The following is a 16,633-nucleotide window of genomic DNA, read 5'->3' as shown; positions in this document are numbered from 1 at the left end:
AATGTAATCTGCATAAGCTGATAAAACAATTTTGCCATTAAAACCCGGTAAAAACAGACCTTGCAAATTGGAGCGTATTTTTCTGAGGAGAGGTTCAAGGGAAAGCGCATAGAGCATTCCTGACAGAGCACAGCCCTGCCGGACCCCTCTACACAGGGTCTACACTCTAAAAGGAGCGCACAGATTACCATTTAACTTCAGTACACTCTCAACTTCATTGTACAACACCTTGATCTTAGCTATGAAAACAGGGCTGAACCCAAACTTCTCCATCACTTTCCAGAGGAAGTTGTGCTCAACCCGGTCGAAAGCTTTTTCCTGATCTAGAGAAATCAGACCAGTATTAATGCCCAATGAGCTGGAGACCTCCAAAACATCCCAAATTAGGCAAGCATTGTCTACCATGGAACTGCCGGGTACACAGTAGGTCTGGTCCCGGTAGATGACCTGCTCCATAGCCCTCCCCAGCCTGGTGGCCAGCGCCTTGGACAGAAGCTTGTAATCCACACACAGCAAAGACACAGGATGCCAGTTACTGATGTCCTGCAGGTTTCCATTCTTAGGCAGAAGTGTTATTACTGCCCTACGGCAGGACATCGGCATGGAACCAGAGGCCAGACTCTCGTTAAAAACCTCTAGGACATCTGTTCCTAAGATGTCCTTCCTTAAAAAACTCAACTGTTAGGCCGTCGATACTGGGAGCTCGCCGTCCCTGCATACCCTGCAGGGAGGCCTGTAACTCCCACATACTCACAGCTCGCATTCTTATCTGGTTCCGTTATTTCTTGCCCTGTGTCTGAGAGCAGTGAGTGGATTACCATCTTCTGTCCGTTCTTTTTCTCCAGGCTGAAGAAGAAGCTAGAGGTAGCATCCATCTCGGTGGCGTTTTGAAACCGGGACCGGACCAGTGCACCCTGTACTTTAACGTCGGCTAGAGCCATTTTCTTAATTTTGAGGGTTTCAATATATCCTCGATCTCCTGTGGACTCACTAATTCTTTCTAGTTCCACTATATAACCCTCCAGGTCTTTAATAGATCTGGTAATGTCTTGTGTGACATTGAGGGTGTGCTGTTGACAGAGCATTTTTATTTCAGTCTTACCATGGTCCCACCACTGCCTAAGACTGCTAAAATCACACTTCCTCTGTCTAAAAACACTCCAGAAAGGACCTGTCTATTTTTTTTTTCAAAAGTTAAAACTGAGTTCAAATGCCAATATGCACTTTTTGGCTTTATGTTTCTAATAAAAACATTACATAAAAGCAAAGCATGATCTGTAAAACCAGCCGGAATGATGCTGCACAGTTTAAAGATATTAAAATGATGTTTAAAACAATAAATACGATCCAACCTGGCTAAGGAAATCCTATCATCTCGGTGGTGAGACCATGTATACTGTCGATCATTTGCGTGCATTCTTCTCCATACATCCACCAGGCCATGGGAGTGGACCAGCTGCCTCAGAGCATTCTGGGACGCTGGATTGCGTGATTGCGATCTAAAGATGCATTTTCTGTGCAGTTAAAATCCCCTCCCAAGAATAAAAAATCCTCCGAGGCACAGCCATTTAAAACATTAACTTTTTGTAAAAACAGCTTTCTCTCTGTACCGATTGTTGGAGCGTATACATTTATAAAAACAGCTGTAAAAAGGTCAAACCTTGCTTTAACTAAAAGCAACCTCCCCTCGATAAAATGCTTGACCTCCAGTGAGAATGGAGTAAAAGACTTGGAGAAGAGGAAACCCACTCCTTCACTAAGAGAAATGTTGTGGCTTAAAATTACTTCCCCTTCCCACTCTCTCCTCCAGTCTATCTCATTAAAACTGTCGCTGTGCGTCTCTTGTTTCAAACTCTGGCTCCATTCACATTTAAAACACCCACTCTAAAAGTATCCATAGCAAGTGAGATGTTAAAAGCAAAATAAAAACAAATTAATTAATTAAGATAGACATCTTCAATGTTTGTTTGTTTTTTCACTTTTAGCACAAGCTTCTTTAATCTAAAAACCTCCTGGTCAGTGAGGCCAGACTCCTCTCTTTGGCTCATATGGAGTCTGGCAGAGATATTAAAAAGGGCCAAATCTGGAAAGTATTCCTCCACTTTTACCCCATGTTGATTTTTCATTTGTTGGAGGAAATTTTTTAACTTTCAGCCGTATACATTCACTTGTACTTTCATCTGCCTGCCCCTGTTTCCCCGCATCCCCAACTTTGCAGGTTTTTTTTTCTCACTTAAAGCATTATTTGTTTTTCTCCTGCGTTTTGAAGCAGCCTTTTGTTTTACCTCTAATGTTGTTACTTCCTCCTCCATCTCTGCCTCCTCGACCTGTTCGCCCCATGTCATCTTTTCCACTGTATCATTATTCTGTACTTCACTTGCCTCTCCAACCTGTGTTTTACTGACTTCACCTGTCTCCGTTTGCTCTTGCTCTTTGCTCATTTTTATCACCCATCTTTCACCTGCCTCACCCAAAACACTTTCCTCACTTTTCTGTACATCATTAATACACACACCCTGTGAAACATCACCACCTGCCTCATACACCAGGTCAGACACAGCAGTGGCACGGCGCTGCAAGGTTAGCGGAGCCGCTGCCCCTCCTGGACCAGACGGAGCTGGCTCCCCGCGCCTCGGACAGGCTCTCGCAGGTGTGTCCCTCCTCTCCGCAACCAAAACACTTCATAACTGACGAAGTCGCAAAAATGACATATTCATAATCATCCACACTACACGGGAAGCCGGCTGAGATCTTTATACCGTGCTTCCTCGTCAGCTTGGTGAATTCTGACTGGCGTGACACCGGCAAGGGAAAACCCCACAAACACCCCAACCACCACACCCAAACTCACCAAAAGTAAAAACTAAATCAAACTATCACCAATAAATTGCAAATTAAATCATTAAAAAATTTAAAAGATTGAAAACGAAAACCCACACTCAGCATCTCACTCACACACACACAGAGACAGAGACAGAGAGACAGAGTCTCCCAGTTTTGGGGCATTGTCTCTCTTAATACGTCCACCATTTTCTGTCTGGACACACACACACCTACATGTAGAGACACACACTCCCGGTCCCAGTCTCAGCTCAAGATTGAGGGTAAACAAGCTAATGTTTAGATTTCACGGAAGTGGAAACTTATCCGGTCGAGTCGGCTCTGTCACTCAGCAACGTGCCTGTTTATGTTTGCCTCTTCGGTAAGTATCTATGAGTGGCAGCATATGTGAGTGTGTGTGTGTTTTTTTGTTAGGGTGAGTGTGTGTGTTGCACACATTCCTTAATATGAAGCCTTTGTTTATACTCACAGGGGGGAGTAGCAAACAGGTTGTCCGTGGCCTCCGCCGACATTGAGCAGGGCCTCGTGATGACGATGATGATGATGATCATAATGATGATGATGATGATGAGGGCCATGGAGATTAAGGAGGTGTTGATTACAGTACAGTTGATAAAGCTGGTGTTGATTTTGTCTTAAGACTCTATAGTGTCGCAACAGTATCCTGCTGCTATCAATCTGTTTTTCTGACACCAATGCTCGAGTCTCTTTAAAATATGTGATGCAAAGTCGGCCTGCAAAATAAGTTTATTTTATCGGTGCAGACAACATATTATGCAACACTGAACCAAGACGCTTTCCTCAAAGCATGTGGCTGATCTTCTGCTTTCGGCTTTTTATTTTTATTATATAAAGACTTTAAGTTATGCATTATTATTATTATTACTAGTATTGATCTGCTGCATCACCCAGGCCCGCCCCAACTCCACTGACGATGCCCATTTTTGGATTATCCGAGATGTCGACGGCCGGAGCTTCACAACAGCTCTTCAGAAACATATACTACGTCCATATTGTATAGAGTCTATAATTTTGTATCTATCTTCACCAACCATGCCTGCATTAGGTGTTTTATATTTTTGAGATTTTTGATTATTTGTTTCCATTTATGTCACCACAGTATATAGTATTGCAGAGACTTGCTTGAGGTATCACAGTGACAATTCACACCTACATTGAAAAGTCTGCACTGTTAATAATTAATAATACTTTTAGACAATATAGGATTGAATGAAAACCTCAAATTAAAATATGAACATATGATTTGTAGTAAATGGGGGAACACGTGCAACAACAATGGTGCAGTCCTTTAAACTTGCCATAGGTGCAAAGTGAAACTCAGCCTTGTGCCTCTGTCAAATTGTTAAAGCAATAATCCCTCTTTTCTTTCTTTTTTTTCACCACTACATGAAGAGGACGACAAGGGCTGTCAGAGAAACACAAAGCACTCAGGATTGCGTGTTAGGAGCCGCCTGAATGGCACCAGGCCTAACGAGAGCCCGGCAGGGACCCCGAGGTGGGCCTGGCACCTGCAGTCTGTAGTCTGGGGAGAAGTGGGGGCTCTGTGTGTGTGGGTGTGTGTGTGTAGGAAGGGGATGGGAGGTGTGTGTAAAATGCCAATCTTGATTCTACAGTATGCATGAGAAAATTTAAAGAAATATTTAATAATAAATCCGTATTTCTTTATATTTAATTGGCAACTATTTCGATAACTAGGGACTGTTGGTCGGACAAAACGACGGTTGGGCTTCCTGAACTTGTGATGGTCATTTGTTCACAGTTTTCTACAGTTTAATGAACAAAATGATTAATTTGTTGATTGAGAAATGAATACATGATGAAAGCAGTCGACACAAACACACCACTGATTACTTTTTGTCGTTGGACTGTGCCTGTTGAAATTCAGAGAATTACACTCCTTCATATTCGACTCACACTCTTGGACATACACACTTACTTACAAACGATTTACTAGTATTATAAGGGGGGGGGGGCAGTAGTGAGGGTGATAGTGGCATTGAAAGCTCAGATTGGGTGGAACAAATGAAAAAAAAATCAGAATCACTTTTTTTTTTTAAGTTGGTCGCCACTTGTTTCTGTTGATTTGTCTGAGGCAGCGAGTTGACCGGGGAGTTTGGATGTTGCCCACAGTCTCTCGGGCGGATTATGGAAACCAGACCTGGCGAGTTTACACCGAACGCAAGGCCCCGCAGGATTAAACTGCGAACTGCAGACAGCTCACAGGAAACGCCTCTTTGTAAAGCAAACATACATGTATTTTATGGCACCCGCTTTACTGCTTTTTTATTTCGGGCTCCAATGAGTTGACATTTCAACATAGCCTCGGACTAATTTCCTCTGCTTTTCTTCACCTTTTCTTGTCTGGTGGGTGACCACACACACACACACACACACATACACATACGCACTCTCTGCCCACCAATTCCTAGCAAAATAAGGCTGCCTTTTTGGCAATGGCCATTTTTATTTTCTTGAAGGTGTGAGGGCCGGCCAGTTGGGGTTGTTTTGACAGATTCAGGGACTTTATTGCGGCCCCCGGGGCAGCTGTAGGGTGTGAGTGCCCCCCAGAACCTCCCCCCCCCCACCACCACCACCACCACCACCACCACCACCTCACCTCACCCTCCACCCCAGACCCAAAAGGAGAGCAACACAGCTGCTGCTACTTCTTCTCCCCCTTACTCCCCTCATCTCAGCCTCTTCACCTGGTCTCCATATGATTGTGACACACACACACACACACACACACACACACCGTAAAAGGTAAAAGAGGTGTGACATCTAATTCTGTAATGACCCTATGCTCAGCAACACCCACCCTCAGACACACACACACACACACACACAAACACAAACACACACACACACACCTCTGTGGAGTCTGACTCCTGCTGGGGCCACACATACTAAAAATGAAAATGTGTAAATTCATGACACTGTAGGATGAAAACAAACACCAAACTGTGCATGTGTGAAAGCAAAAAAAGACAAAAACAGTTGATTAGAGCTTAGCTCTTATTTCCGTAACCAATTCCTATCAGTAATAATAACACTATCTATACTCACTAAGTAAATTGCTGAGGTCACAATGACTTTGCCAAAAAGAAGGTAAGAAACACGAGCAGTCAAAAGATCACGCAGGTTTTAAACAAAGCCCCAATTTAGCCAAATTTATTAGGAAGATAAAACAAAGATATTTTTGAATAACTCTTTGCAAAATTCAGTTTATAGACAGTTTACTCACTTGTTTTGGAAATGAGGGATTACTACCGTCAGTTCTGGTGCGCTCACATTCTGTTTTACATGTTTATAAACCTGTATTTGCACTCTCAGACTATCTTGTTTCCAAATATCAACCTTTGCTTTGGTGAGGACAATGTACTCATCACATAAAAACAGTTCACATAATCATCCTCTTACAGTATATAGGCGTTCCTATAGAATGTAGTGGGTTGCTGAACATGTAAACATTCATGTTGCTGTAAAGCCCATTAGTGTTTTAAAGTAAAAGTTTAAATTTAAAGTATAAAACAGATTGAAATCAGTTTGACGATCTTCCTCCACAACGACATGTGTTTGTTCTTGGCGATGTAATTGTGCAATGCTTGTGGAAATACTAAATAATTTGCAGTCTTTCTTTTAATTCTCTCCAAATGGGTTGCTCTACCGTGCCAAAGTAGTTATTTTCTAGGAAACAATATCACCTGCTCAAATGGTTTATACCTCATTTTGAAAGTACAAATCTTGACTTCCTCCTGGCTTTGCAATGTGGGACAGTATGGGGTTAACAGCGGCAGAGTTATTTGGTTCTTGGACACGGTGGCCTCGCCTGCCGGATGCAAGTTTGACTCAAGGGCAAAATCCAGAGTGAAAGCCTCTCATGTTTTTGACTGGTTGCCAACTGTGCTTCTCTCTTTCTTTCTTTTGCTCACTCGCTCACTCTCCCCCCTGTCTTTCTCATCCCTCTCTCTCTGCTCTGCTGTCCCCTCCCCTCTCTCTCTGATTTATTCTCCCTTTCTCCCCACTCTGTTCCTCCTCTGATCCTCTCCCACATCAAAATCCGGACTGACATATATGACATATGTCCCTCTGAAAACTGCTTGGCCTCGTCCAAAGTCACCTTTTTAGAAAGATGTTGTGTGCAAAACTCTTCAGTAGATAGTATAAATCTGATTTAGCTACATGTCAATATATGTGGGATTTGAAAGATCTGAAAAAGCAAAGTCCAATTTTGGTTGTTCTCAAAATGTGGTATGAGGGTTCGCCTCCAAAAAGGTCCTGGAGTTCACACGTACCATGTACCTTTTTACAATTAGTCGAACAACAGTGTGTATCCGCAATGGAAAATCCACACATATTAGACTAATCATTGCAATAACTTCAGGTCATGGCTGCTTGATCCTGGTGTGAAGTTAAGTGCAGAGATCAATGTGCAAAACACTTGTCTGGGGAAGTTTTACGAGTCTGTTAAACTAAAAGAAGTGCACCTCATTTGATGGTTCTGCTGCATTAATGCACACTGCACAGCAAGCCATGTCGGTATCATGTTGCTGTTGGTGTGGTAGCAGGACAAAAGTAAAGAGCGTATCACACAGAAGTGCCATAATTGCGGTACAGCGATGGATGCGTGGTGCACAACGAATGTAAAGATCGGAAGGATTCTCATCTATGATAACAAACTCCTTCCCAAAACACGTAAAAAACAAACCTGGTTCTGGATTCAAGTGAATGGACCAAGTCTGTCAACGCCTTAAGACTTATGTCTTTGAAATAGGGATTATCCCTAAAGAAAATGGGAAATCCATCAAGGGACAACCTTGTTGTCCATTGGCTGCCAAATCCCACATTTTAGGCAGCCTAGAATAAGTAGAATTACTATAATACCTAAAATATTGTTCTTAATATGATGATAGCCAACATTTGCTGGCATTTCGTCAGTACCCTGTATTTATTTCCCAAATGTGAACTCCAGAAGTAAACCTCTCTGACCTTTCTGTGAGCGTTTGCTTCCCATCATGCTCTCTGCATTTTTTGTTTGGTGTGTGTTCTGCATAAATCCAGGGTGGCCCATCTCAGAGTCGGTATGACTCACCAAGGCTGAGGATTGCGGACTGACAGGTTAGGAAACCACATACAGCAAATGCTTTTAGGCAGGGAACAAAGTCAACTCATGTCTCCTCGGGCAAGCCACTTATTCAGCCAGACGGCTATCATCCTGCACGTTGGAAAAAGCACCAACAAAAAGAGTTTTTAACTAAAAGAGAGACTCCACCAGATGTGCAGGGGAAGAACTTAGTCATCATGTTCAGTGTCATGGACCTAGTGTTTCCTTTCATTTTTCTGTTGATCTGCAGGGAGTGTGAGCAAGATGGCAGATACGATCTTGATTTAGCCGCATCGTGTCGAAGCTTCCATCTAACAATAAGACACCTGAATTGTGTGGGCGTCCGTTTGTAAACAGTTTGCAGACGTAGCTCAGAGCAGGTCAGATTGAAGCTGGCCAAGAATGTGCTCAGCAACAACGCTCCAAGGAGAAGATTCCCAGCATTCCTCACTGGATAGGGAGAGGTACCGGCCTTCACAGATAGGAAGTCGTCTGTCATTAGAGGGTAATCACTTCTTGAGGAGGCTTGCAATGCCTGGAATGATTACTGTTGTTATCGACAGTGAAACTTGCCGCAGAGAGAGCTGTTCTCTCTCTTTGTGTATTTTGATCAGCTCGACTGATCCAGCGTAGGTTCCACTTGTTTTTCACAACGTTCTCACCATCGCGTACTGCTTGGTCTTTCTCTGCACTCACCCAGATTTAGTGATGTATGAATCCTTCAATGTTGACTTAAAGCTAGTTGGTATTTCTTACCTAGGGGCATTTCTAATTACTAATGGCTCATGTGTAATGATGCTTATCATGTCAGTGGTGCAACAAGGTGGATGTGATCCGTCATGCAGACTCGTGTAAGAAAAACAGAGAATTTATCCTACTGCATATTGTCGATGGTGGTTTTCTGTCTCCCACGCCACTTATCTGTGTTTGTTTGTAGGGTTTTGGTCCTGTAGTTCTTCCAAGTGGGTTGTCTGGGTCTTTTGGTCTGGCTGTTGTCATCTCCTCTCTTTTCTCCCTCCCTCCCTCCCTCTTCTCTTGCCCGATGCCAGTCGAGCCAAGACTTCAGGTGGAATGATGCCGTTACGAAAAGAGCCCGTCAACGCTTGCCCGACATGCCAAGCCAAGTATTTGTCTCTCGGGGTCCCCCCTTTACCTCCTCCTCCTCCTTTTCACTCTCCTCCCCTCCTCCTCCTCCTCCTCTCCTACCCCCACCCCCGGATCCTTGAGAACAGGAAGTGTATCTTGTTAAGTGATGGATGGGCCCCCTGCTCTTGCTGAGAGGAAAGAAAAAAAAAACCTTTCTTTCCCTCCAGGGCAGTCAGATGAGTTTAGCAGTCTCAAAGCTGAGGGTCGGCTCTGCTTTTTGGGAGCGCCTTGGAACCCTTGGAGCCTGAGCGCCTGGAAGCCACGGGCACTCCTCCATTATGTGTGCGGGGAGAATTAACGGCTGATAAAGTAGCCAGCAGCGTCTCTACACTTGAAAAATGGATCCAAAATGAAAAAGACCAAGTTGAAGAGCGTTTACCGGAATTGTGTATTCATGTGAATGCTACATGCATTTGTTTGTCAGTGTGAATGGGAGTGTCCATCTGTGTGAATTATTTAGCCGGAGGTCAGCAGGTTTGTGTTGGCAAGCAGCCGGCAGACTCTTCCACAGAGAGGAACTGAGGAAGTGTCCCTGGCACGTCCTCTGCATAGTGCAATACGCACTGCCGCGACTGGCTCGATCTGCTGTCACAAACAACCACAGACTGCAATCCCCACAGCACCCGTCTCACCTCTTGCACACACACCTACAATACCCACTAACCTGTGGGAAGAACCTTGACATCGAAATAACTCTCACATGTGTTGTTTTATAGTTGTTTTGCCAGACACATCCTATCACGTTGCACAAGTCTCAAGCCCTTATGACTTTAATTTAATGCTGCAGCCTTCAAACCTGCTATTCATCCATCTCCCAGCAGGTCTCCCCAGCAGCCATCCTTTCCCTGCTTTGAATCACGGTGACGTTATTCCTGTCCATCCGTTTTATGCCGATGGTTTGTCACTCACAGCCAGACCCTCTCCTCAAACGAGTGGAATAATCCAGTGACCTGAAAAACAAGAACATTTCCTCCATGATGCATTGCTCCTTTTGTCAGCCATGGCTCTGTTGTGGTTACCTTCGGGTAGCTACTAATGTTTGTCTCCAGTTTCCATCCTCTCGTGTTCCACACGCATGCACAGGAACACAAAAAAAGCAACAGATAAAAGGCAGGAAAACTGTCCATCGCCCCAGTGAAGGGGAATTGGTTATCCAGAAGGAAAATAAAGAAAACCATAAAACAAAACTCTTCAAAATGCATCCGGCACACTTTGTAAACAGACTTCAACATGGCAAAGACCGTTTCATGGTTTCTGTAGAGGGTTGCAACTCACAATGTTTCTCTTTATCATTGAGGTTGACTGTCAAACTTAGAAGCAGCAGCTGACAAAACAGTCACAACGCAAGTTCCATTTAATAGCTATTCTGGAGCTTTTGATTACATCCCTTGATATTGAGAGAGATTGCTTTGTTTCTAGGTACTTCAAGGACTTCTTGTCCATGTTGACTTGAGGTTCAAAATTCATTCTTGACTTTGGTATATTTCTGTCATTTCATTGATCTTTTTCAGCATTATGTGGGTTGTACTGAAATGATTAACCTCTGCCAATTGTCCTGCTTCAGCCATCAAGCAAACAGGTTAATATGCTATAAATGTTGATACACTATGCATATAAAAGAAACAAGGAGGCTGGCAGGCCTGAGAGATACGTGGTGCATACAGAGAAGCAGGAATAGCAGTGTGATGTCTATGTAAACAAGAGTTCAAAGGCTGCTGGTCCGGTCCCTCCAACCTTCACTGATCACTCCTGACGTGACCTCCTGCATGGCTTGCGTCTGCGTGTGTCTCCTGCCTCGTCTCCGCTCGCCGGGGTTTAGCCCCGCTGTGGCCTGTCTGGCCCAGAGCCAGGAGCTGCACTGTCTTTACAACCAGGCCTCACTGAGTCTCGGGGGAAGAACAACAATGAAACTGTCAGTTCCAGTTGATGTTTGTTTTTCTGTTGATTCTTCATGCAAGTGCTGACATAAATTAAATGCTAATTCACAGCGAGTCAAATGCATTTTTGGTAACTTTAAATCCTGCTGTTCTTTGGCTGGCTGGCTGGTCAAATGGATACACAACCCAAACCAAACAATACCCCTCCATACCACAGCTTGTCACGGCCGGGCCGAGGAGAGCGAACGGAGACACTGCATATGCGTCTGTCTGTCTGCCTGTCTGTGTGTGAGAGGCGCCTGCCACTTAATGACGTCTGACAAGCGAGACAGCGGCAGCTTTGGGTACTCAAGGACTGTTTTGGGGTCACGGAGATGTGATCTGTAGGAAGTGGAGGGTTTATCAGATAACGTCAACATTGTCTCCACGCTGCTAGACGTGGAAAACGTACATTTCACAGTTTGCATTTTAGGCATTTGGTTCATGGTCCCGTTTTTTAAAGAAGTATGCAATCAACGCAGGAGAAGAGTCAGTTCATAGGTCTCCACCATAACAAGCAAGCAGCAGGGATGTCAAAGGTCACAGACGTAGTGTCTTGGCATTATTTCTGTGACCCTGAAGTGATTATGTACAAAGAATGTGCTGGAAACTAAATAGAAGAAGTATGTTTCAGTTGAATTGAACACGTGTTACTGAGTTCAAGTCTTAACTTGATTAGCGTATGTGACAATTTGTTAAATACGTGGCGTAAACCAGAGGCTCACACTGTTTGTTTCCGTCCCGCAGGCTCTGATGCGTCCAGGTCGCCTTGACCGAATCGTCTATGTTCCTCTTCCAGATGCTCCAACCCGACGGGAGATATTTTCTCTCCAGTTCCGCAACATGCCTGTGGCCCAAGATGTGTCAGTTGATGACCTGGTGACTCGGACCAGCAAGTATTCTGGAGCCGAGGTGAGTTCCATTTCCTTTGGTTGATTTATAAGTGCAACAGGAAAAGATTCAAATCTTTTGCACTGGGACGAGCAAAAGATTTGTCGAAACGTCGCAGTAAATGCAACTCATGAATGTTCTTCAGTGCTCAAGGATTGAAACACTGCATTCACAAGCCTACGTCTTTACCGTCTGACTTCTGCACCCCAAGTAGCTTTTCCGTGATGTCTGTCTCGTGTCTGTACTGTGTTACAGAGCGCCCTCGTGATCTCACAGCAGAATGGGAGTGATCGTACAAACACTTCTTTGTGTGACAGATTTGTCTATTTGCATTTGTCCGCCGCGTGATTCACATTGTCTTGAGCAGAGATTCTGCTACCATCCTTCCAGGACACAAATAACTAAGAAACTGAGAAGAACGAGCAACATTTTCAAAAGAATCCATATTTTAGGAGAAATAAACTCATTTACCAACTTTAAGTTTGTAGGTTTTAGCCTCTGTGTGTGTGTTATTTACAGCAAAGCTTTTGAGAGGTTTTTTGCACGGGGTCTGGTTCTCTGCAGATTCATCAGTCTTGGTTTTTGTCAGAGAAATCATGTTTGTCTTTGACCTTCAACGTGACTCATAGATATACAACATAAGATGTACAGTATATCTTTCCCCCTGAATGTAAAACTCCCAGCTGTATATTTAGACTTCAAGGGTCACGGATATGATAGAAATGTTATGCTGGTCTTCTGACAGGCTCAGAAAACAACCGTCTTTAAACGATTCCGACCCGAGCATTCCTTGGCAGGCTTTGAAAACACAGATTTCATTGTTGTCCCAGTCATGCTTTCTGTGCAGCATGGTTGTGAGTGCTGCCGTGTACAGAAGGATCTGTGATGTGTCTTTCATTTGACTGCCTGAGATTGTACAGGAGGCAAGCGTTTGAAAGAATTTTCTCCATCTTCTTATAAGCGATGTGGTCGTCCTACATGGAAACATGAAGTAAGAGCCATAGTAGTTATTGTTACATCAAAGATTTCTTTATTTGATTTGTATTCATATTCTTCTCACTGGTTTAAAGTAGAAGTTAGAGAAAAAAAGATTAATTTTTTTAAGCTTTTATTCATTTATAAATAATAAATAAAAAAGATTCATTGATTATTCCACATTTAATCACAAATATATATATATATATTTATATTATTATTATTATTATTATTATTATTTATTTGATTTTTATTCATATTCTTCTCACTGGTTTAAAGTAGAAGTCTCAAATTGAATTTGTAAAAGCTTTTCATTTATAAATAATAAATAATTTATTTTCATTGATTATTCCACATTTAATCACAAATATATATATTTATATTTATTTATTTTAAATTGTATTTATAAGCGCACTTTTCATTTGAATAAACAAAACTCAAAGTGCTACAGAGTAAAAATATATGTAATCTTAAAGAGAATTATTCAAGATTTGATACCCGGTTTTTAAGTCCTTTTACACTTGCAGTTAACACACACACACACACACACACGCACGTATGCACACACACACGTGCATGTGTGCACTCCAACCTTTCTTTCAACACGCTCAGAAAACTATTTTATCATTTCCAAAATCAAGTCTGATCAGGAGAGCGAGGTGTTGAGGTGTTACTTTCCATCTTTTCTCTTGACATTATGATCCTCTTGAGGGCAGTCTGAGGTTATCTGTAGGGCCTCCTCATATCCTGAAAGTGTACGCTCGCTCCCTGATTCCTATCTCTGCAGCCCCCACCCAAAAGAAAAAGCAGCCTAAAGCAGGCATACACCTGGAGGAGGTATGCAGTCAGAAACCAATCCCCCCGCTATCAGGTGTTGTGCTTGACATCGGGGTTTCTGCTGCAGTGTCTCATCTGTGGAATGGAGGTTTGCAGTCACTTGCCATTGAGTTCTTGAAACCCCACAAAAATGTCAAAGAGATGTCAGAAAATAGAGCCGGGTCTCACCTGCGCACATATTATATTTGACATACCAACGCTATAGATCAGATTAGATGACATGAAACTTTAAACTCCCATGATCACTGACGGGAAGTTTGAGAAAACAGGAAACAGATAGCAGAGCAACACAGGACCGAAGATAATGCTGTGTTTACAAGGAAACGGCCCCAGAGGACAAATCAGCAAGTAAATAAACAAGTAAATGTCCAAACACACCGACTGGGACTGTTGCTCACATCTTGACTGGCTCTTCTTGCACTCATATATGTCTCTGTTATATGTGACTTATTACTTATTATATTGTTTTTGAGTTGAAAGGCTAATAGTTTGCCTTTCTTTAAAAAAATTTTTAAAGATTGCTTTTTCACGTGGATGTTCTCCCCCCACACGTGTTTGTGTTTCCTGCTGCAGGAAGACACCCATCACCGCAGTTTACAGTAACTGAGGATGCAGTAAATACAGTAAATGTTACCCACTCAGAAAATGTTTCTGCTAAAAGAGAGTGAAAAGCAATGAGACGGATCAGCTGCTGATTATCAGTTCCTTTCACTAAATACTAATTATAGCAAAAAGGCAAATAGTGTTTTTAAATTCCAGTTTTCACACAGATACAGACACAGAGATATTAATCCAACTGTCACCCGTTTGTTAAATAACCAAAGATACATTCCCAAAATATTACAAATGTATCCAAAACCATTAAAAAGGACATGGCTGTTGAGATCAAATATGCATTCTGACAATAATATATGAAGATGAAAACATCACTCTGCTCTGGATTCTAATTCTGATCTCAACCCTTCTGTACAGGCAGCAGATATCATGTTGTTTTCTAACTGTATTCAACAATAAGATATTTGTATATTGCATATATAACCTGTATGATTCTACAGTTCTTAGCCAGTATCATGACAAGCTCCTGTCCCACACATATCTGGGAGGAACAAGTGGCGTGGCCTCAGAGAGGAGCTCTCCGTGTGTGTGACAGAGTACTGAGCCATTATATTTGACTTGGCATGCCACCTGGTAATGCAGCAGGCAGCTGGGTGAGCCGCAGCCGACGAGCATCGGTCAGCCGTGCGTCAAGCCCCAAGCTGCCAGGGGGGGGGGGGCCTCGTAAATCAACAGCGAGATGCTTATTGAAACTGGAGGCCGCTAAGCAGAGTCCAGTTTCACTTTTCATATCAGACACACGGTCGCTGACTCGCTCCGTCTCTCGCTGTCTCGTTCTCACTTGCTTGCTTCGCGTTCTCGTCTGTCGACTGCTCGTACGGAGGCTTTGCAGTCGTGTGACAAATCTTCTGTCACCTGCAGTCTGTGTCATCGCCGAGCTTTAGCGGGGATTTGGTTTGGGCTCTTCGAGTTTTCTTTGCCGTCTTCTATTAGGGTTTTATGCAACAACGGCCTGTCGTCTGTGTAAAGTTTTAACCAACCTCATTGTGTTACGGCCTGAAACTAGTCACGTGACAGTGTTGACGAGTTGCAGGGGACACAGTGAACAAGACAGGCTGAAGGATTGGTGTGTGGTGTTTGTTCATTATGTTGCATATTTCAGAGAGTTATTGTATTTACACGTCCAGGGATTAGACTGGTCCCCTGGTTTATAATGAGGCAAGGAAGGTTTATTTTATAATTAGGCCATTTCTGCCCCAAAATGTTCAGGTAATTCGTTACAATCTTTATTATTACTTACAGTACAGTACTTACTATCTCTCCCTATGAAGACTCAATGGGGGGGTTGATTCCTCAAGTGTTTGAGGACGGTTCCCACATCGTTGTAGAGGTGATGCACCATCGGGCCCTCAGTCTTGGCAGTCGGACTACCTGAAGCTTTGACTTTAATTACATTCCTGGGATTTCAGACTTGTTTGGGAGGAGAGGGAGGCAGGGTCAAGAGAAGTGGGAGGTGGGGGGGGGGGGGGGTCATGCAGGAGGACACAGTTGTTGTCAGCTCAGAGGTAGAAGCTTGTTAAAATCACCTGTCTTCCTACCTGCCGCGAGGGACATCTGTTTTCCCAACACGCACACACACACACACACACACACACACACACACACACACACACACACCTTTTACTCACACTCGAACCAGAACATTGCTGCAGGCTCTCCTTCCTCACCTCTGCCATCACGTTCCTAAACAGAAGCAACGTTAGATACTGTAATCCCAGTGTTGTGAAGGAGGAGAAGAAGAACTTCTTAACTTGCTCTTAAAGGAAGGTGTTACTAAGATGCTACTCCACTATGTTCAAGCCCTGACAGGAAGAGACCTGGGAGATTTATTGCAACCTGTCACTTGCACTGACTCAGTTCCAGGCCTTGTTTGTAGCCTCGCTGGGAAGCTGAATCCCTGAAACACTTTTTAAAAATGTTCAAAGATTGAATTCCAAACGGAGGATTCTCAGTGAACACATGCACATGTACTTGTGTCTGATCCCTAATTGCTATGTAGGCTTCAGAAACTGCTTGACATCGTCTTCGGCTACGTAAAGCTTTTTGCTGAATCCAGTGAAGAATCGGAGAAGCAGGGATCCTGCAGAGAGACTTTCAGTATTGCAAACTCTTTTGGAAATGATCCGTCTTTAGAGATTGTTATGGCTCCAAGCAAATTAAACTCGGTAGGACGTCTTTTCGACTTTCCAACTCAATTTTTTAAGTATTAATTTTTTTGTAACCACATGAGAAATGCTGCTAGCGAACCACTACTGCAGCTTCCCTGTTGACTGGATTTAAATTGGTG

At 43.3% G+C, this 16,633-nt stretch overlaps 1 protein-coding gene across 1 annotated transcript in view; it reads left to right on the top strand.

The window, feature by feature from the left end:
* afg2a (AFG2 AAA ATPase homolog A) overlaps positions 1–16,633 on the top strand; it is a 104,828-nt gene that overhangs the window by 75,570 nt on the left and 12,625 nt on the right. The window contains exon 16 of the mRNA XM_029442082.1: positions 11,776–11,940. Coding sequence (XP_029297942.1) covers positions 11,776–11,940 — 165 coding nt within the window. The remainder of the gene's footprint in view (positions 1–11,775; positions 11,941–16,633) is intronic.

This window comes from Cottoperca gobio, chromosome 10, assembly GCF_900634415.1.
Source record: "Cottoperca gobio chromosome 10, fCotGob3.1, whole genome shotgun sequence".
Taxonomy (NCBI): domain Eukaryota; kingdom Metazoa; phylum Chordata; class Actinopteri; order Perciformes; family Bovichtidae; genus Cottoperca; species Cottoperca gobio.
This window is presented reverse-complemented; position numbering and strand designations above follow the sequence as displayed.